General features: G+C 40.5%; 1 protein-coding gene across 2 annotated transcripts in view; it reads left to right on the top strand.

Annotated features, from left to right (window-relative positions):
- The window catches only part of PRPSAP2 (phosphoribosyl pyrophosphate synthetase associated protein 2), a 746,926-nt gene that overhangs the window by 135,783 nt on the left and 588,453 nt on the right, over positions 1 to 22,690 (top strand). For both annotated transcript variants that reach the window (XM_069645686.1, XM_069645687.1), the window contains exon 2: positions 19,931 to 20,072. In XM_069645686.1, coding sequence (XP_069501787.1) covers positions 19,990 to 20,072 — 83 coding nt within the window. In that variant the 5' untranslated portion in view covers positions 19,931 to 19,989. The remainder of the gene's footprint in view (positions 1 to 19,930; positions 20,073 to 22,690) is intronic.

The raw sequence follows: 22,690 nt of genomic DNA, 5'->3' as shown, positions 1-22,690 counted from the left end.
TTTACTCTGTTCTCAGAGTTCATAATGCCCAGTGCAGCCTTCGGGTGCGGTCTATGAAGCTTAATTATTTGCTGGAGGAGTTTTGTGGCATCCCCTCATTGGTCATTTTCCCTTCTCTGTGAGACAGCATAGCTTGGAAATCTCGTTTAACCCACAAATTGACCAATGAGGCAAGGATGGGGCACATCCACGATCTGTACTGCCGATATAGCTCTCGGCAAGATGCTTTCTTGCAACACAGCCGTGTTGCTGCTATCCCCTGCAAGCACTGCTGCCTGGGGCTTCTCCAAACTGATGCGGCCTGGGAACACAAACCTTTCCACCCAAGATCTGTGAAACCTGGTCTTGATTGACAACCCTCCTCCCACGCCGCTGCTCCATTTCTTGGCTGGGCCATGCCCAGACGCAGCCGTGTGTGGTATGTTGAGAGCAGCGGACCCCCCCCCCCCACAGGTAATTTTCCACACAATTTATTTTATTGTGCAACCGCATATATATATGCTTGATGGACCCTGCCCTCTCTTATGGCTGTACTGGGAGTTATGGGCCTGTAAATCTTGTTAAGCATCCTTTCTGCGCTCTGCTATAAATCCCGGTGTGGACAGAGGGGTGGGTCTGTGAAGCTTAAGAAGATCCAACCACAAACCTCCTGTGCCACCCTCTAGCCTTTCCACAAGATTAAGACCTACAAAATATAGAGTCGCTTATAGCCAAGGTTATTTTTACTGTGGCCTGCTGACTGGCCCTTGGTACCAGGCCATATTGGGATGAGGTGGGCACTAGTCAGCCAACCCCCATTCCAGAAGAAATGACTGGGTTATCCAAGCTCTAGAGTAACTTGTGCATAGTGGGCTACACGATTCAGTGGAAAATGGGTGGCCTAGAGCACCACACAGACTTTTTAACAAGTGCCTAGGTGAACCTACAGGTTAGTATGTAGTACTGCTTCGCCTGTCATTTGTAAACCAGCTGGCACCTACAACCTAACACAACTAGCATGCAGAAATAATTTTTCTAGATCTGAAATTTCAAGTTCATAATCGGCTTGCTTCTAAATTGTATAGACAGCTTACTTCATTTAATTCTACATGCTAGAAGTTATCTTAAACCTTCAGGGATTTTACAATGTTGAAAAAGCACATTGTAGAGCACAATCCAGACAAGGGAGTGATCTGTTTAATGCACAATCCAGTAAAGTAGATCAAGTCCCTATTAGATTCATCACAAGGTTTAATAATCAAGTTGGAGCTATAAAAGATACTTTCTAAACATTGACTGATACTTGAGTGACAAAGATTTTATCAAACTATTAGATGCTCCCCCCAAAGCCCCTACTTTAAAAGACAAAATAGACATGAAAGTGAGATTGGGAGAGATCGAACGGCTTCTACACGTGTAACACTTGTAAAATATGTATGCATTCTAAGATCTGTAATCATTTTAAATGAATGATTTAAAAAAATGGAAAACCAAACGTGTTAACTTGTTTAACGAAACGTGCAGTTTGTGATGGAAGGTCCTTGTAAACGTATGTGTATTGGTCCACAATAGCACTTTTAAAACTTTTAACACGATGGATTATTCAACATTGTAGAGTCATAAAAAATGGTGGTCAGTTATCATTTGACTTTGCACTTTTCAGAAGTTCATGGTCGTTATGTGACACTGACATTATCTGCCATTTCTCATGTTCTAGAACAGAATATATAAGAAAATGCAATAGGGAACTTGAATCGGCCCATTTAGAATCTAAACTCCTAGTTTAATTTAGCGTATGAAAACAAATAGAACGTTGATGGAGCCTTTTGTCTGTCTTGATTAATTCCATACACATTCTGTAACTTCCTATTTTACAGTATGATGAAATTGCTGACATGTGTATTTAATTGTAAGTTGCTGTAATTTTTCTTCTTAAAATATTATTAGCGTTTGTTAATTTGACGTGAATTCCTTCGTAATTCAATGAAGTGATGCTGCCCACTGGGGATGAATTATACAATGTATTTTTCTGTCATGATTCTGCTAGTCGCACTTGCACTTTGGCTCCATAACGTCTGGGGTAGTTGGAATGGAAAAATGTGCTTACTTAGAAATATTTGGTTTCTGAAGGATGTTAACTAAAATGTATCTATGTTGAGCCTAATTTGTTCCATTGAACCTCAATGCTGACATTTTTGTGAGATGGCGTTGCTTATGGAGCAGCCATTGGATTTGTAACACTGATCAAATGACGTATTTGTATTTTATTTATTTGTCTAGCGCATCAAGACCCTGGGGCAATTTATAGATAATTACATTATAGTATTATACATTTACATTTGCAGTAGTGTACAATGAAAACACAAGAGCACAAGCAGTGAATGTACAGATCTATCCAGGCGGGGGGAGGGGGGATTTTTACACTAATGGTTATATCCCTTCTCAGTTATGGTCCTGTTCCCTAAGCCAAGTTTTGATCTTATTCCGGAAAGACATGAATGAAGGCTCTGCTCTAATGGAGATCGGGAGCGCATTCAATTTTTTGGCAGCGGGAACTGGGAAACTAACTCCGCCCGCCCGTTGTTGGTTGAAATGTGGAATGATGACAGTGTGTTCGAGCAGTTCTGCTAGGTCGTAGTGAAGTGCGGCGTGAGAACATGTCGCAGAGGTATATGGGTGCCCGATTATATAAACACTTATGTGTTAGAGTGAGTGTTTTGAATTCGATTCTTTGTTTGATATTTAGCCAGTTTAGATTTTGTCTAGCTGTGGAAATATGGTGTTTCCTTGGGATATTGCTTGCAGATCTAACTGCATTATTCTGCATGACTATTTTGTTGGGACATTCCTAAGTATAGCGTGTTGCAGTAGTCAAGCTTGGCTAACACTAGGGCTCTTGCTACAGATATGCAGTTGGTTGTAGATGGGTAAGGGCGGCAAGCTGTAATAAGCTTACATGTGTATCCTGTGGCCGATGCTAGGGCATTGGTTTGTCTCGTGAGACATAGTGACGAGTCAATGTAAATACCGAATGTTTTCACATCATTAGCTACATTGATTGTGTTACCATCGATATTGAATGTTTTAAAGGATGAATCTAGTTTAGACAATTTGGATGGGGAGCCAAGTAGGAGTACTTCGGTTTTATCGTCGTTTAGACATAAACCATGTTTGGCCATCCATATTTGAATAACGCTGTAGATGTAATTCAGTATTTTGCTGTCTGCAACGTAGTCACCAGTGATGGGGATGAGCATCTGGGTGTCGTCTGCATAATTTGTATACGTGACACCCAGATGGTCAAGTATATCAAATAGAGGCTTGGTCAATACATTGTGGGACACTGCAGGAAACTGGCGAGGGTAGGGCGGAGGCTGTTGGGGCAAAGACCCTCATGGATCTATTACTAAGGAACAATTTGATCCAGGAGTTAGCTTGGTCAGAGAAATGTGCAGCAGATCACAGGTGCTTGCATAGTATATCATTGTTCACTAGGTCAAATGCCGAGGATAGATCAAGTAGTAAAAGCGGGGCAGATTTACCTTTGTATTTTAGAGCCTGGATCTGGTTCTTTAGGTCAATAAGTGCTGTCTCTGTCCCATGTCTAGGTCTAAAGCCTGTTTGTATTAGACCTAGTAAGTTATTTGTTTCCAAATATTGCTGAATTTGGAGATAAGCTGCTCGATCCTGAATTTTCAGCAGGAAAGGAACGGTAGTAGTCTGGCGATAGTTGGATGGGTTGTTGGGGTCCAACGTTGCCTTTTTAGGAGTGGTAGTACCCATGCATCTTTCAAACTGGTGGGCACGGTACTTGAGGCAAATGAGGCATTAATAAATGCAGTGATAAAAGGAGCTAGTTAAGTTTCAGCTTCTTTGATTAACTTAGGAGGACAGAAATCACCTTTACAGTTGGATGGTTTCAGCTCGAGTATGATCCGCTCTACTTCTTTGATAGTTAGAGGTTTAAATTTGAATTGTGGCGATGCATTAGTAGATGGAGGTGGGAGATTCTGGGGTATGCTGTTATTAATGAGGTTTTTTTTGGAGTCTATTTTGTTGAGAAGCAACGTTATTTTGTCGTGAAATGCGTTTTGTATGTTAGTACACCATTAGATGTCCTTAATACAAGGGTCAGGTATAGGGGCAGGCGACTTAAGTTCTTTTAGAATGTTGGAACAATTCCTTAGTGCTCAAGTTCGCTTTGGCTATACGGTCATTGAAATTATCTTTTTTTGGCTTGGACAATTGCTGTCTTATAGTTTAATGAAGCCGCAGTGAATGTCTTTATTTTGTGTGGAAGGGGAGTTTTCCCAGTTAGTTTCTGCAGTACGTTTCTCTTTCCTCAGAGTCTTTAAGTGAGGTGTATACCATTTGTTAATATGGGCACGTGGTTTGGATTTTTGTAATATAAGAGGGGGTATTGTGTTAATAGCTTTAAGGATGCTCTCATTGTATATATTCACTAAGTCAGAAGGATCCGACAGGGTGATATTAGGATGAGTTATTGGGCGCAGTAAGGGTAACAAGTTTTCTATTGTAAGGTTACGTTTACTTCTTTTCATTGAAGCCAGAGCTTTAGTAGGTATAGTGGGGGTTACGGCCTTGTCAATGGTGAAAGTAATAAGGTGATGGTCAGTCCAGGCGCAAGGCGTGTTGGTCAGTATCTTGATGGTACAGTTAAGGTCCGCTAACCATCCTAGGGTGCGACCTTTGATGTGCATAGGGCTAGTTATGCGATGGGTAAAACCAAGTCCAGGTAAGGTATTCTTGAGGGTGGATGCTTTTGCATCTTTTGGATCCTCAAGGCTGAGGTTGAAATTGCCTAGGATAATAACTTGGGACTTACATTTCGTGTTGGACAGTATTTGAGATATGTCATTTTCGAAGGTAGTGGGGCCGCCGGGAGGACGGTAGATTAGGTGCATTGTAATGGTAGCTGTGGATAATTTGACAGTGAGTATTTCAGCAGATGGTAGGTTGTATCGGAGAGGAAGTTGAAACTTCTCTTTTCTACTTGTGCGCAGAGCCTGCGAGCTGAGAAATGTATTAGCCTGAGGAAGACCTGTTGTAGGATGGAACGTGTGGCAACATTTTAAACGTTTTGTAGGTTTTTCTGTTCCTCTTTTGTTGATGAATATATTGCAAGCTAGCATTTTGGACAATTTTACACTTTCTAAATAAATTGCACGTTCTGCACTGAAGCACTTGAATTTGTGCCTGTGTAATTGTTTTGACCTCTTGTACCGTTTACTACTAAAACGGCTGTCTTTGGTCAAGTGTTAACGTTTGTACATGGACTTACTTTGCCAGGACCTGGAGGTTATGCACATTTTCGGTCTTTTAAATGTAATTACCGGCTTCATGGGTCTACTTGAGGAATTATGTTGATTTAGCAGCACTTTTTGAAATAGTATGCTGAGAAGTTGCCTTAATTGATTAATTATAAGCTACATCGAGTAATAACTTTAAAAGTCTGAAAATACATCAAGTTAGCGATCGCACACACCGAGCATTGTCAAAAGGCTGGCATTGTAAAAAGACTTGCAGTTGACTGAAGCCTTTTTCACTTTCTTTTGGCAATGTCATGAACGATGTCTGGGTGCCACTGCATCCAATTTGAAAATATTAAATCCAAGTTTGCAAATTTCAATTGTTTTGGGGGTGGTTTAGAAGCAACCACAGAACCAACAGATGCATGTCTCTGCATTAAAAGTAGCACAATTTCTGAGAAATATTTCTTTCAACAAGGCAATCCAACCTAATTTAACATGCCAAAGTTGAAAGCTAAAACATGGAACAATATTTTTACTATTTTAAAGAAAATCCGTTCTTTTCAACATTGCACCTAATGCATGCTCCCGCTGAAACTCATTAAAATGTTTGCCTTATAAAGACAACTTGGGTATTTCAATGTTCCAAAAAAAAAACATATTTTATTTAACAAGTTTTGTGTCCTTTACTCACTATTAAACAAACAGGTTTTACTTCACCATCACAGCGCCAAACCCCTTAAAGCTGTTACCACCATGTGCGAAAAGCCTTATAGACATCTGGAGGAGTCGTAATTGCTTGTTGGGATAATGACTCTTCCCTGACTTATGGCACTCGGCTTCGCGGGTGGCGGGTCATCATCCCACCATAACGACCCCTCACTCTGTCACAAGACTATAATGCGATGCATTGTTAATGCTTTTAACATTGTTCCCTGGAAAAGGTCCTTTCTTTGTCAACTGTCCAAAGTTCCGCATCCGTCGGGCTATGAATGGAATTAGTTTGAACACTGTTAAAATCGCTCTATAGCGAATTATTATTTAGAGCAAACAACCTTCATGCGTTTTCTCAGCAGCCATGCCTGAAGATCATTCAGTAGATCGCGTTCCCGCAAACGTTTTTGTACGTGTAGGATCATGCATAAGTCTGAAATATTTATGCACAATAGTCTGAGGCCATAAGTATATTGACAGCGACCTTTGTTTTCATAAGTTTGACATGTCTTCTCCATAGAAATGTTAAAGTAAGAACCTATTTTTTTATATTAAAAAATGGTTCATATACCAATGTCTAATAGTGTTTCACTTGTTTTCTCTTCGACTTGCTTTTTATTTCTGCCAGTTTTATCATCCTCCTTATTTTGTACCGTTTGAGATATGGACTCAAACACAAGTGTTTAAATACTACTAGCAGGGGGAGCCTTGTAACTTTCAAGTGCTACCTTCCCTTGAATCCCTACAAGTAGATAATGAGGACGTGGGCCGGAGTCCAGATACTCCATTAGCAGGATGTTTGCGGCAAAGTTAGGACTGTAAAAGACCAGATTGGTTCCTTTGTAGACTTCCCATAGGTCTCCTACCCCAGTAAGTAGTGATTTGAAGGAATGCATATATATATATTAGTTAAGGGAATAGTTCATGGATAAGTGGTAAATTGTTAGTCTCCTATATCATTTGGCTGTCGAATTGTAGGGTAACAACCATTTTCCATTATTGACAATGACCTAATGTTTACTGAGAAGTTATTTACTTTTGTGTGGAGAAAAATTGATTCTGGGCAGCTTTGCTACCTTAATGTTCTCTTCCATAGCAAGGATATTGTGCGAAGGAAGCAATTCCCAGGGTTGGATTGTTGTTCTGAGCCTTTGGTAGCTACCATTGACTTTGTCTCCCTCCTTTTGAGCACAGAAACATGAACTACTGGCACACACACATTTATGTATCAATGCCTGCTCTGTCTAGGAAGCTGCTTTCTGAACTGGTCTGGTAGGGCTAAATGATAATGGATCCCCTGATTAATTGAATTGAGTTTTTATGTAGAAACTTCGTATCCTGTGTAACCATACCCACGGAATCAAAATTAAGTTGGACCAATTCGACTTCCACTGGTTAGCAAAGGAGATCTGGGCCCAACGGGGGTTTTCCAACATTCGATTGAGGGAAGAGTTGATCTGGTCAGCCAATTACTTTCCAATCTTCGGACCTGCTTACCAAAGCTTTGAATACCCTGTCAGGGACTTTGATTTGTCACATTGATGTCCAGTCACACAGAAGGTAATATGCCTTTATGCTGTAATAAACCCCAAAAATTAAGTGCTCGTCAACAACTCGGGTCTGTGTCATTTGAAATTATTTTGTACTACTGCGCTTTAACATAGTTAACTAAACACATGCCAAAGGGGCACATGGCCAGTAATGGTCAGCAAAGTATAAAGACACATCGAGGGTAATTGGGCCAAGGAAACTACATTTACTGCTTATTAGCAACACCCTGAATAACTGCATATGAAGCCTGGTAAAAGCGTATTTAGCTGCAGCGTCAAGACAAGAACAGGGAAGGCGTCATCCCTTAAACATGTATCTTTGTTACATTGTATTGAAAGTTTGAGTTACTCTTATTACAAGCAGCGCATTTACCGTCCATCCTCTTACTCAGCCTAGGCTCAACTGACATTCACAGAATCCTGCACACATCCAACATTGTCCTGTGCTGCCGTTCACTCGGATACCAACATTCTAACCACATTCCTGGAGGACAAGATCGACACACACATTGGACCACTGACCCATCCATTCTCTCACAAACTTAAAGCTGTAGTTCGGTCAGAAATGTTACTCGCCCAGTCGATCAGGCATGTATTTTAGAGCATACATCACTCGTTCTTTAAATAAAATAAAAAATGTCCAAGGCAATTTACGTGAGTTTTTTTTCTCACTTTAACACGTGAAAACAACTGGTCGGATAACGCCATCTTGTGCTAATTGTGTCAGTTGATCCATCGCCTTAAGTTCAGGTGCTCTCGAGGCACGAATTCAGATCACCCGCCCCTCAAACTGGCATCACTAGACGCTCACCATGAGCACCCCCTATTTTAATGACATTAGTGGGCAGCGTAGCCAAACGTACCTTGTCACCACCAACGTCAAAACGTTATGTGACGGAGAACCAGGAACATAAACGCGTATATCCACAAACAGACACAAAACCTGTTTTTCACAAAAAGGATAAAAACTGTTTATTTTGAAGAAAGCAACAATAGTCAAGTACTTTTAATTTTGATATAATGCTGAAAAGGGGTAATTAAGTCCAGGAAAACATGGGCAACTTTTCCCAATAGAGGTTATAGCTCGCGAATATCGCATGGTTCTACTGTGATCTTAGAATTCTGATTCCGTTCATCGATTAAACCCAGTCTTTGCATTCTTCACAGAGTTATTTTCCATCGCTGATTTGTGATTGACGCACATGCCGTTCCATTACAATGAAGGAATGAGTGGTTTCAATTACAAATGCAACGCTTTCACATCTGCATGTTTCAGAACCTGTAGGCTGCCATGTTGCTCCTTATCATTGCAACCCGCAAAAGGACAGATTGGATCTGGCGATCGTCCCAGATAATGGTTATCACAGATGCGTTGCTGATGATTGTCCAATTGCAGTTGAAGAAGCTGTTGACCGGTAAACTATACCCATGTCAGGGGCACATCTGTATAGTAGAACTATGAAAAATCCACAATGCAAAAATATATTTAAGTACCCAATTTATAATTGTAAATACACATTACATATTTGTTACTATCAATTTAATTTACAATTACCACATATTATGTGTATTTGCTTCAAATTGAGCATTCATCCACCACAACGTGAATCATGTAGAATACGTATTATTTAAAACTTTGTTTCCATTTTACCATGTGTTTCCATTCTCCCTATGTGACGAATGACCAACCGCTTCGAAAGACATCTCAGTAATAGAAACTTCCTATGTAAGCTTTCAGTATAGTGAATCTTTTCACTTCTTTATGAATATTCGACACATTATGACCTTGAGATTGCTAGGGCAGTGGATTTAAGAACACATAACCATGCAACCCTTCATCCGTGGGGACGTTTTTTTGGCCAAAGTGGACCACTTTTCTTCTGAATTAAAGAAGAACTTGAATACAAAAGCGGTGGGTTAATAAATATATATGGATGGACCTGGAAGGGAGGGGGGGGGGCGATTTTTCACCAGGCTGGGTCGACTGTTGCAGCCAGGGCAACACATGCAATGAGCAAAACTAAAAAGAAAAAAAAATGTACGAACACTAAAATTATAGCATGCCTCGAATGAGTGCAGTTTTGAAAGGCTTACTGACTTCTAGGTCTATCCATTTCAGCAATCATATTGATTTCTGCATTGATGCATGCATGCCTGGTTGTTCTCCACATGTGGGCTTCCACAGTAAGATGTAAATGTGCAAAGGCCACAGACGCATGTTCATAATGCACATTGGCAATATATATTTCTTCGCCCGTTATTTCAATGTTGGCTAACATTGTAGCACATACACCTTTGGTCTATTGCTATCTGCAGCCACTTATCATGATTCCTACTTTCCAGCAAGGTTAGACATCATTTATTTTATTTATTGGTTAATTGTAAAACGCCCATGCAAAAAATTGTTTCTAGGTGCCACAAGAAAAAAGATAGGGGGGAGGTGGGGTGGGAAGGGGGCAGGGAATAAAATTGAACAGCCCTACTAGGCCTTGTGCCATTCGGATCATGCAAGAGCAGTAATAAAAAGTACAGGGGGGGGGAGTGGGAAGGGGGGAGGTGTAAGTCGTGCAGAAGGGAAAAGGCTAGTGTGGGAGGGAGGTGTGGGGCAAGAGGAGGATCTATAAGTGCAGAGGGAATGAGGGGTGGGGGAGTAAGGGGGTCAATGGGGCTAGGCAAGAGCTAAGGGTAGGCCAGGTGGGCAAGTGCCAGTGGAAGCAGGGATTGAGGACCACATGTAAAGCGAGAAGACTGGGGAGGGCCAGGCTCGGTAGGGAGGCACACCCCACCAGGCTTCTCAGGGGAAAGGGGCCTGGAAGGGCAGGTGCAGGCTGTGGGCGGCAGGAAGACAGGGTGCTGGGGTCTACTGGGCAAGGAGGGCCTGGTGCCCTGTGGAGCACAGAAGGGACCAGGCAGCCAGTCAATCCCCACAGGTGGGAATTAGCAAGGGGCAGTGGGGGGGGGGGACTGAAGAAGAGAAAGGTTGGGTCTTGAGAATCTTCTAGAACTTGATCAGGCAGAATCCTGAGGGGGGCAGGGGGGGCTTTACAGAGGGATGCTCCTGCTGAGTAAAGAGATCTACACACTCACTGTTTGGAATAGTGGCTGATCTGCAGGGAATTGCTACTAGATGACTGAAGGTCTCTCTAAGAAGGAGGTATTGGGGAAAGAGTTGGATGTAGTGGGCTCCCTGGCCCAAGAAAGACTTTGGGATGATGCAGAGGATCTTGAACTCGATCTTTGCAGCCGCCAGGAGCCAGTGGAGATCTTTTTGGGCTTGTGAGATGCAGTCCTTGGGCTTGAGGCTAAGGAGAAGTCTTGCAGTCCTATTCTAGATTAGTTGAAGGGGGCAAAGGGAGGGTTTAGGCGGTTGTTGCATTAGTACAGCCTTGAGAGGACTAGAGCTCTGGAGATATTGGGTTTCTGTATGTCTGCTGCTCCAATTTCCTTCTTAGATTTTTCAGCAATTGTGACTTCATTACAAACAGGGCTTGAAATTAGGATTGGATAAACTGGAATTACATGCGTTGCCTGGGTATCCAGCAGTAACTTGTCACTGGGGGCTAATATTATGGAACAAGGTGCTATTTTATGGTGCTGTATTAGTTGGCCTGGGGGAGCCAAAAGTAGCTCCTGTTGACTGTTGCTTTTAAGCTCACCACTCCCTTCTCCATTTGATTTGAGTCACATCCTTGAAATAATCATAATGACATTTATTGTTCTAATGTAAATCAATTATATTGATGGTAATAAAATGCACAAATCAAAAACAGAAATGTTAAGGCCCATCTAGTGACATTACTTCATAAACAGAAAGGGTATTTAGCAGAAAATCCTGGACTGTCACAGTCCATCACCAGCAAGCCAGAGCCTTTTGGCAGTGGGAGCATTGTCCATTGACAACAGTTCGAGTGTCCATGCCTGGCTAATAGCGGGAACCACAAGAAATCCTTCTGATATTTGTAGTACTGTACCTATGAAAAGATCTGAAGTCCCACAAAGTTAGAAAAACTTGAAATTGTACTGTGCGTTGATCCGCTAAGCAAAGCAGATGAACAAAGTTAATTTACAGCAGGCACTTTCCCAAGTATAGTTTGAGCAGACCATGAAAATGAGTTATGGTGGTGTACACAGTAACTGCACAGGGGGCCTGGCCTAGCAGTTTGGGCTGGGCTGCTACCATTGGTAGCAGTACCCGACTGATTTGCATCTGGCTGGACCCCTTTTGCAATAGCGCAAGATGGGCTAAAAATCTGTAGTGTGGAAGGTTGCCCAGAGCAATGCCAGTGGTTCAGATTCATTCAAAACATTCCCCCTATCAACTTTTGTGGTTATGGTGTACTCGGCTACCCTTGATCTTCAGGTTGGTGCCATTGAATACATAGGTGAACGTCACCAATGGCTCCCCACAAATCCTCCGACGCAATTTATGATCACATTTAGTCGTTTTCATAATCTTGATCAGGCAGCAGTCTAATGCAATGTATTTTGGTTCCTATAATAGCCAATTGTCCAAACAGTAAAGTGGTTTGTGATTCCATGGTGGTGGATAAGCCCTCAACACTAGGAAGAGTGAAGTCCACATCACAAGTACAATCGTCAATGAGTAGCGAAGATGCTTTGATTACTTCTGTGTATTTCCGATTTGCCCACGTGTATTTCTTTTTAGAGGGCATGGATTGTGTGAGCGGTTCTGCAAGCAATTCTGAAACTTCTTCTGTGTTGTCGGTTTTCTTTGGGTGACGACGTGTGCTGTAACAATGATGTAGGGTTACTTTTCATTGGTCAATGCTGCATTCAATTAAAATTCTGGCCACTGGACATCTGCATCACGACACTGAATCTTGTGAGGACCATGCTGAACCGGATGCTGAGCCTCAAAATCTATCTTCCCCCAAGTGACAACGGTTTGGAAAGCGACCTCATTAGTTTGTGTAGTTGTCCGAGTCTTTATGCTCCCCTTCTTCCTAGGCCTCTAATCGAAGAGAATAAAAACATGCTTTATAGCACTCATACAGGATATATGAATTGCAACATGAAAATGTAATATCAATAAAATAACTAATCACTCTAAAAAAAAAAAAACCTTTATATACCCTTGTTTTCCGAATTTTCTTTGAAGCATTCAAATTGGATTTGCCGACCACCAGACCAAGCTTAAAAACAGCCTTTTGAAATTGTTCCAACCTTGACATTTGCTCTTCCACTTAAAGAATCATGCATACATATATAACGAAATCTCACTATGGAAACAATTAAAACATATTAAATATGACCTCAAACATGGATAACTGATATTTTGCAATATCTTAATTATACCTCTTGTCCATGTCTCTTCAATTTCGACCGCTTCAGTAGTACATTCCTTGTGCATAACCAATTCAAAGAACATTGATTCAATTGTTAAACAATTTAATGTTAAAATCTTTGATCTCACAAAGTACATCTTGAGAAAGTTAATGATTGTCAACGGTACAATATCAGTTAAACTATGTAAAAAGATATGGTTTATCGTTTGATTAAAATTTCTAAATTGGTATGCACATAAAGTTGAACACTGTGTACATGTAACATTTCAAAAAGACATTGAAAACTGTACCTGATCTTCAGAGATGTTGCAGGGAGTTGTGGGAGATCATCCTGCAAAACATATTGATTAAATTGTGGCCCCTTTAATGCGTTGTAATGTTATTTTTTTTTTCACCTATTCCATTTTTCGCTAGGCAGCTAAAAGTGTATAAACTTAAGGCTTTTACCTAGATTCAGCTCTAACCTTAAGTAAACAGGTTACTGCTATGTCCTTGGATACCGCTTACACTTGTAAGTTAATCAGGGCTTGCAAACCATTCTTATCGAAAGAAAGCTGTACCATCTTAGCCAGAGCCCTCATCCTCTTGAAGTTGGACTATTGCAATGCCTTGTACTTCGGTGCGAGCAAGTACATTGTTAATAAAATCCAAATCCTCCAGAAAAATGCTCTTAGAACAGCACTTGGCATACCTAGGAGAGAGCACATTTCGGAGATGAGGAGACCGAACAAATGGCTCTCCATCAATGACAAAATTCTGCTTAAAACGGGTTCATTAACCCTCAAATGTCTCAATAAAGCTGCACCACTTTACCTCTCGGAGAGAATGGTCAAAAAATCTACTTCACGCCCTACCAGAACAGCCTATTCATTCTGTCTGGTCGTTCCAAGATTCAAACTAAAAAAAGCATGCGGAAGTAGTTTCCAGGTTATGGCAGCGCAGACTTGGAACGCACTCCCTCATTCCCTTAGAGCGGACTAATCTTTCCACAACTTTAGGCTCAATACCCTAAATTGTCTCATAACAAAGGACATTTGACACCCTTGTTCGACTGCTGACACATGACCCCTTTGGCGTTGTAACCTTCTGCCACTGACTGTCTAATGCGTGCCTATTCCTGTTTCTTACTGCCTTTGCCATGTACCATTATGTATATTCTAACTGCATCATGTAAATATATCATCCTGTATATGTCCTATGTAATATTATGTATATTCTAACTGTATCATTATGTACATACTATCTGTAAACTTATGTAACATTTGCCTAAAGTATACTTTTAACATCTTGCGCCCAGATACCTTTGGGTTTGGTGCGCAATATAAATCAATAAACAAACAAAACCTTTCATATAGTGAAAGGGTCTGTTATTCAGTGACAAAGTACATTTTTCTGAAGGTTTACTTTCATTGTTGCATACGTTTCTGCGATAAATACATTAAGGTTGTTGATCTAATGCCTTGCAATTTGCTGACAGTATTGCAAATCATCCTTAAGATAAGTTATCTTACATGTAGAAAAGATATTGTTAATCAAAAACTATTAAATACATTATCAATTCTCATACCTCATCCTCCAGACCGTAGTATGCTGTTGAAGATCTAGGCTCCACCTTTATAACAATAATTTGTATAATAAAGATGTAACATCAACAACAAAAAAATTACATGTAAAAGATGGTTGATATTAACAAGGGACCATACAAGTCAGTTTGTATAAAAAGCTAATGGTATACATAACAATAATCAATACGTTTTAAGTTTAACTTAAACAAATACATATTTTGTATAGTCGCATCTGAAGGAATATTCTAAAAAAATGACTTGAAAGGCGAGTGAGGTTGCTGTTGACTCTGGAATAGTGGTCGAGGTAGCATCACAGTCCTTTATTCAATGTATAAATTCATACCATTGTTCAATAGAAAATGGACATTAGTATTATAATTTAGACCACAACAAAAATGATAAATGTTTGTGTGCAAGTTGGATGGCCTAACCAATAGGATGTTGGATGTGTCTGTGGTTTCCTCCGTGGTAACGGTCTGAAATTCCATCAGTGCAGTCTATATAAAGACAAACATGGTAATTAAAAAAATAAAATGACCTTTTATTAAAGGACGCAATGTGAATGTATTTGGAAATGCTCCCACTGCACTGAACTATTGGAGTATCTCTAAAGTAGGGATACAGAAAGTAATCTAACGTTCAGAATGTACAAATCACAGTACACCGGGTCACGAAGGAAACTTGTGTAGTAAAATATCAATTTAAATATTCCCCAAAAACTGAAAAAATTTCATTATATTACCTGTTCAGAGACTATGTCAATATATTGAGTGGTCATTTTATACAGGCACATTTTGAAAATGGTAAACTACTTTTAAAAATTCACTGTCCACTATGCACCTGGGCGAGCGTTTGCTGAAATTCAGTTGGAACTGCATTGGGAAGTAATTTTACGAAAGAATCTGGGGCAACACTTTTCAGTTTACTGTGATTGTTTGTACATATCTGACAAGTGCTCCCTGCAGACACGGAATTGATTGCCCCTCATGTTATCCAAGACATCCTTTGCTCTGCTTTCAGTTTCGGACACTGGAATTCCAAAGCTCAAGAGCCATTTTCTTATTAAATTTAAATCCTTTGGAAATACATTTAGGACTGTACTCTGACATTTAGCATGGCTTTTATTAGTGCAACCCAAAAAGATGCAAGAAGAACTTGTTGGATTGTCCCCATGGGCGGTTCAAGAAATATAAATAAGTATTACTATTAAAAAAAAAAGTATCAGTGAGTAAACCAAACATCATATTGCTTTGATAATAAAAAAAAGAACATACTTTATATAAAAAATGGCACCTAAAGCAAACATGAATTGAAAACATGCACTATGAAATATTACATTTGGAAACCATACTCTGTAATGTTATGTGCTAATTACAGCGATAAAAATGCATAGGACGGTTCATAATGGTGTAGACTTTTTGAAGGAAGTAAAATGAGCAATAGAAAGGGGCGTAGCAGAGAACCTTGACACTACAGAAAACAATAGTAAAAGTTGACCAACCGTTACTTGGAAGAACAGATGAGCAGACTCAGCAAGCAAGGTAAGAGATGTTTTCTTGTTAACCCCCACGTTGTTTATAAAGGATTAATGAAGTTGGTGTGTATGTGAATGTCTGACCTGTTCGTTCACACCCACCAGGCCTCTATGACAAGATTTGACATCCTCAATTATGCCACTGCAGCCCCCCCCTGCAATCCTGCAATCGCACGCCCATAAGTGCAAACAGACATTGATAGCGCAGGGGGGATGGATGTGGATGAGGAGGGCACAATAGGCCCGAATGATAGTCAAAGGACACAGACATAGAGTTCTTCCAAGGGGAGTCTGGAGGCACCGGGTCTGGGCTGGCCATGTTGATAAGGGTGCCCATGCGAAATAACCCTTTGATGTACATGGTATTCGGCACCTTGAGCGTTCCATCCTACTAGCCCCCTTGTGAGGGCATGCCCACGGGTGCAACTGTCATTCATACTGGAGGGGGGATGGATGTGGATGCGATGAGCACGATAAGCCACTAAATTTGTTGAAGCACACCAATCTTTTACGATGCTCTTAGATGTGGACTTAAAATAAATACTAACAACTGTTCAGATTAACTCATTTTATATTTTTTTATTTAGTTTGGTAAAGTGGCTTGCAATGACGCTATAAATTATACTGCTGCGGTCGATGTACTCTGTATAAATCCATGGTATTGTCCGTGGTCACTGGAGGAATTCATCACGAATGGCTTGAACCACACAGGCAGCTATTACTCGTCGTACATGAAACCTCAGTCTTGCATCAATCCACCATGTAAAGTCATGATCTGCCACAAGTCTGTACCTTCTGTGTAAGCGATACAGACATAGTTTACTTGAATGAACCCAATAATTGCTTTTTTGTGTTTGCAGTATCTTGTAAAATGTAAGGCATTGTTATGCTTTAAAAAGTACCTTTTCGTGCAAAGTACTGACAGTACTTGTGATTTCAAGTAGGCATCAATTAGAAATGTGAATGCACATACCACCAAAAACTGTTTGGGAGATACAAGTGAAAGAAACATAATTTTTCAGATGCTAAATCTAACAGTGAACAGGTTTGTTTCGGATTAGAATGAGTAATGTATTCAATGTACAGAAAAATTCTTTAGTCAGTGATCCATCCAAGTTATATTGATGTAGGGGAACAACATATTATGTTAGCCGTCTCGGTCAACAAACATAAAACATATATAGAGCGTGAACTTACTTGGTTTACGAGGGCGAACTGTAGCTCAAAGTTCGTGCATAAGGACCATCATCATTCACACCACAGACGTTGAAAGGCAGGCAGCCCTGAAGTCATGCAGCTCAGTAATGCTTAGCAGTGGTGTCTTCTTCGATAATGTAGGCAAAGAAGCCAGAGTTTTCTCTGCAACGGGTGGCAGGTACACCAGGTGGAAACGTGTTCCATGGGGTTCGGGCTCCTGTGATTGATCCTCATGAGTTTAATCTGAATCCACAATGGTTTTCTCTTACGCGGATTTCCTCTTCTAAATATTCGGGCTTGTACAGGTAGGGCTGAAGTTTTGCCATAGTTCCCGAATAGTGAAGAAGCACAGAAACAACAGTGAGGTAAATAAAATGTAGTGTAAAGGTTCAATGAGGTGAGATAAAATTACAGGATACTATGTGGGGTTAACAACTATATTTATTAGCAGAGATATTATATATATATATATATATATATATATATATATTTTAGGAAGGAGCAGTGTCATACAGTCTTAGCTCCACCAGTTGTTGTCGTTCAACTCTCATTCCACATTCCGTATGATGTAGTAGGAATCCACGGTTCGCCCTCTAGTGCAGGGAATAGTCAAGAGGGCCATTCCAGTCTCCCTATATTCTGAGTAAAAGAACAATACTACACAAAACAGTTAACAGTAAAGAAGCAAGGTTTCCCATTGAAATTTAAAAGAAAGACAAGCAAATAAATAACCATTTTACAAAACACATTGTGAAAAGACAAGTTTAATAGGCTCAAACTTTAGTTTGCAAGGACATTTGTCCGTAATATAACAAATGAAAAGCAACTACTGAGTTAATTCATTTTAGGCAGTATAAGTACCGGATCTCAGTGTGTCATACTTGACAGATGGCTGAGCAGAAAGAGGTCGGGGTGTCATGAACCATCAAACTCTCCCTTTCTGGGTCTCCTGGTCCCTGACACGTCGGGGATTACACTCCATAATACTACCAACATGGCTGCAAGCTCAGAACGCTGCGCACCAGTCTTCACGTTCTACGCAGCGTACTCTATAAAGAGGCCACACCCCTGCGGCGCCGCGCGTCTCAACGCTGCTGTTAGCTGTGACCGAACGTGTGCTCCGTATTCTCCCTTGTATTATTCTGTTGTTTCCTGGTTCGTGGAACCCCTTCTTCCAATCTACCTTCCCTCCTTCTTATCCAGCCCTTCCCAGAACCCCTGCACCGCCTCCGCGTGCTCCATATCCTTTTTCTGAATTTCCTGGAGTTTTCCCTTGATCCCGGACATCGAAGCGGAACGAACACTGGAAACCGAGGACGGTCGAGCGGGCTTGTATAAGACCCGAACCATACGAAAGAAGACTCCTCTTAAAGAAGTCATCAGACAACGAAAACAGGTGAGAAAGGGGAACCCTGTGACACGGGGAGCTCGAAATTAAATGCACTTAGACGAAGGAAAAAACTCCAACGTTGTGTGATCAGAAAGGGTTTGTTTACACTTGTCGAGGAATGGCGTGTCTTGCTATTTCCACGGAGACACATCAATAGAATGCACACAGAGGACGTTTACATGAAACGTGCATTGGCGTTATGAAAAGGGGCATGAGTGTCTAGTGATGTCAGCCTGGGGGGGGTGGCGGGTGATTTGAATTAGTGCCGCAAGGGCACTTAAACTTAGGGCGATGGATCACCGGATAAGATTAGCATAAAATGGCGGTACCCTACCTGTGGGTTTTGCATGTGTTCGTGTGAAAAACTCGGGTAAATTGCATTGGACATTTTTTTTTTAAGAACGATCGAGGTATTCTCATAAATACATGCCCGATCGTTCACTTCTTCTCAAACTCAGATGGAATCTCCTTCCTACTAAAGAAGTCCTTTATAGAAGGAAGGAGATTAGTGATTTGGACCTTTTATGTCGATTCTGTCACACCTCCGGGGTAATTGAATCTACACGTCATCTTTTCTTAGAATGTACTGCTTTGAAAGGTCCTAGAGATATTTACTTGGGTAGATTTAACACCCTGGGTCTATTGGGGGCAGAGAATGTTATTTGGTCCCAGTCGCTTTCAATTTCTAAAATCAAAGACGGGCTCGCTGTGGCAGGCTTTAAGTCTCTTGATTTGTATTCCCATTCTATTTGATCAATCTGTTTGATGGATTCTATCTCTATATTCTATCAACTTCACCATGTATGTATACAAACTCTAGAATCCTTAATGACACTGCTGCTAAATTCGTTTTGTGGAAATTTTAATGTGCACTGAATTTTTTAACTAATTCTTTTTATATGTGACTTATTGATAGAAAAAGGAGATGTGGATTTTTATGTCTTTTTTTTATCATATTGGCAACGAAATTAATATGCATTGTAACATTAATGTATGATCCTTCTTGTTTTTTTGTAAAGGTTTCTTTTGTAAACCATACACAATAAAGAAAAAAAAAATACATGCCCGATCAACTGGGCCAATTACATTTCTGACCAAACAACCCCTTTAAAACCCCTTTTGTGTGAATAAGGATGTCCATTTTATTTGACTGACTTTGACTTGTAATTTTCAGCCTAAACCTGCGTTTACCATTATATTGATAGCCAATAAGCTGAAGTATTTCTTTTGTGCACTGTTTAAAAGCCACCATTTTAAAGTGCTTTATATTTTCAGTTACAGACGTTAAGTAGGAGAAACATCTGGCTTTGGGAATAAAAACTGATAGATGTTCTTCTGCAAAGTTGTTGGGTAGTGTTTTGCAGTGCACTTGTTAACATGAACATGAAGTCATTTCAGTGTCTCTCTTAATTTCCCTGTTGATAGGTTTTTATAGGTGGAAGGACAGTTGGTCCTGACGTGTGGCAAAAACGGACAGAACAAACATGAACGCTACAAAGGGTGGACTGATGCTGTTCTCAGCCAACTCCAATTCCTCCTGTATGGAACTGGCAAAACGGGTTTCTGAGTAAGTATTATTTGCTAAGAACTGTATTCCCTTACGCAGCGTGGTCGTTTTTCATTCGTTCATAATCATCTTATCTCATTTGAAACTGGATATAAATGAAATACTGTGTGTAGGCGTTGGATAATGTAGCTGTTTGTGGCATAGTCACCTAAGATAGGCCGATATTCTGCATGATTAGTTCATACATTGTGCGTGCCATGTTTAAAGAAAAATGGTCTGCTTTTAAAATACTTGGGTTTGATATTTCTACTCTATACCTCTAGTTTTATCACAGAAGTAGTTTGATCCTGAGTGAACAAAGCTTGAGTTTTGATTGGCTGGTTTAAGTTTTTTGATACACACGCCTCTTTTCATGCTGAGGTAGTTTAAATGAGGCTCAAATGTATGGGTTATTTTGGGGATTGGCGTTGGAGGAAAGAGATGGCACTGAAACAAGATCTCATCTATTTTGTTAGTGAGTTTACTTTATGAAATGACTGGCTGCAACTCGACTTCTTGGTAGAGTGGGCTAAGCTGCAAGAGTGAATTGTAATGTCTGCCTTTGTAAAACAAACAATATGCAATACAAATGCACACTAAGCCATTTAGAAATATAGTTAAAACTGCTGTCACTTCACCGAGACGTGCGTGCAGAAATGGGTAAGGAAAGGCCTTTCAAGTGTTAATACTTGACAGTGTCTGTTCTGACGCAGAATTGTTGAAATCATCAAGTTTGAGCAAATCTGTCTTTTTTTTACATTTGCTAAATTCCGAAAGAACAAAAAACAAATTCATAGTTGACGCACAGTTTTCCTCTTGGAAGTGAGTTTTCATCAGGCGCTGTAGCCATACTGAAGGAATACAGTGAAGGGCCTTGAAGTCTTTCTCTCGTGTTGCTTAGTATTCCTACTCGGGCAATGATTGTTGGTGTTCTTCCTTTTGGCTGTGTCTAAGCCTTTAGATGTGATGCCAATCAAAATATACATTTCTTTCTTGAAAGTAGTAAAATCATTACTCCATTTTGCAGATTACTGCTGCAATCTGCTTCTCTCCATTTATGTTGATTCTCTGAAGTGCTGATTTGGGATATTTAAGATATTCCTTCTGCCCAATCCTGATCCAAAGAGCCCTTTTGGGATCTGTCCAGACTTAGCTACTCTGATCACAGGATGCTCCACAAGAAGAGCATCTGAATTACCTACAACCTGGCTGAGAGTTTGAGGGTTGGAAGACTTGAGAACTCCCTCTACTGGTTGGTTCCTTGAGAACTCCCTCTACTGGTTGGTCGGTCCACTGGGACTGTGAAGCTTTGATCTGTTTCACCAAACACCACACTTCCTGGTGCAAAGTGGCTCAACACACACACACACTTGTATGGAAATGTTTCTATGAGAGGAAGCAGTAATTGAGTGTGAATGGAGGGACGGCATTGGTAGGAGAGAGAGAGCGCGAGAGAGAGACAGATAGATATCACTTGGATTTAGGATTTGCACTCTTGAGCTATCTGACAGGCTATGAATATTGAGTTAAACATTTGTTGTTGGATTGGGTTACAGAGATGTCATTTTAAAGAGTTCACATACAAAACAATACAACATGAAATGTATACGTAATTCCATTGCAACCCTACACTTTGTGTTATCGAGAGTTGGGTGAAGAACAGTCTCTCGGTTGTCATTCTCTTATTGGCGTCACCGGTACATAACGTGGGTTGTGGCAGCAAAAAAAGAGAAAATCCAAACAGTGGTTTACCCAGGATTTTAACAGGGCAGGGCATTTTTCACATGGGGCGTGGGGGGAGTGAAATGCCTCTTTCGACAGTGCTGCCATTAACACCAAAACACCAGCTAAAATAAAAAACTATCAAAACCCAGGAAAAGGGCCCAACTATCAGTGATGTATACAAAAGTACACACCCTATTCTATAGGTACAGGGGATGAATGAAGCCAGTCATTGGTCTCCACCAAAGAAATGTCAATATACCCAACCGTTACATTACAAGAAGGGAGATGTTGAGCCTTAGGAATTAAACAAATGCCTCATATCTGGTGTTAACCATAGTTTTGGTGAGAAACAAACATATGTACGTCGGCAGAGATCTAATAGTTCATAACCTTTAGTGCTCAGCATAGTCCATCCATACCATTACACGAGAGTAAAACATAGCAGTTTTAGTGCTATTAAATCATTTTTATGATCTTTCCTTTAAGCTGTTTCAAATGTGCCCTGGTGATAAGTTTACAAGCCAGTGAGGGGGGAGGTCCTTTCAGGTTAACTTACATTTGCTGACAAATACATCTGTTTACCAGCGATTTATGAGGTTATTCTACTGATAACGATATTGTGATTTATATAGCACAAATACTTCAAGCACCATCTCTTCAATCACCATCTCTTGTATTTCCTTACTGATCTCTCTTCAAATGGGTTCCTCTTGCTTACAGGTCAACTTGGGTGTCAACACCAGCAATTCAATTGTCCTGTTTTATAGCAATTCTGTTGAATGTGCATACCACAGAAACAGTGTGACATGGGCTTTTCTGCGCCTAAACACGTTCTGCATGGTTGACATGTTTTCTGGCCCTTACCGAACGACCAAAGTAGAGCCAATTCTGAAGGGCTGTTAATTGAAGACCAT

This window comes from Ambystoma mexicanum, chromosome 2p, assembly GCF_040938575.1.
Source record: "Ambystoma mexicanum isolate Mex_15411 chromosome 2p, UKY_AmexF1_1, whole genome shotgun sequence".
Classification (NCBI taxonomy): Eukaryota; Metazoa; Chordata; class Amphibia; order Caudata; family Ambystomatidae; genus Ambystoma; species Ambystoma mexicanum.
Note: the sequence above shows the minus strand (reverse complement) of the source record. Positions and strands in the feature narration are given on the sequence as shown.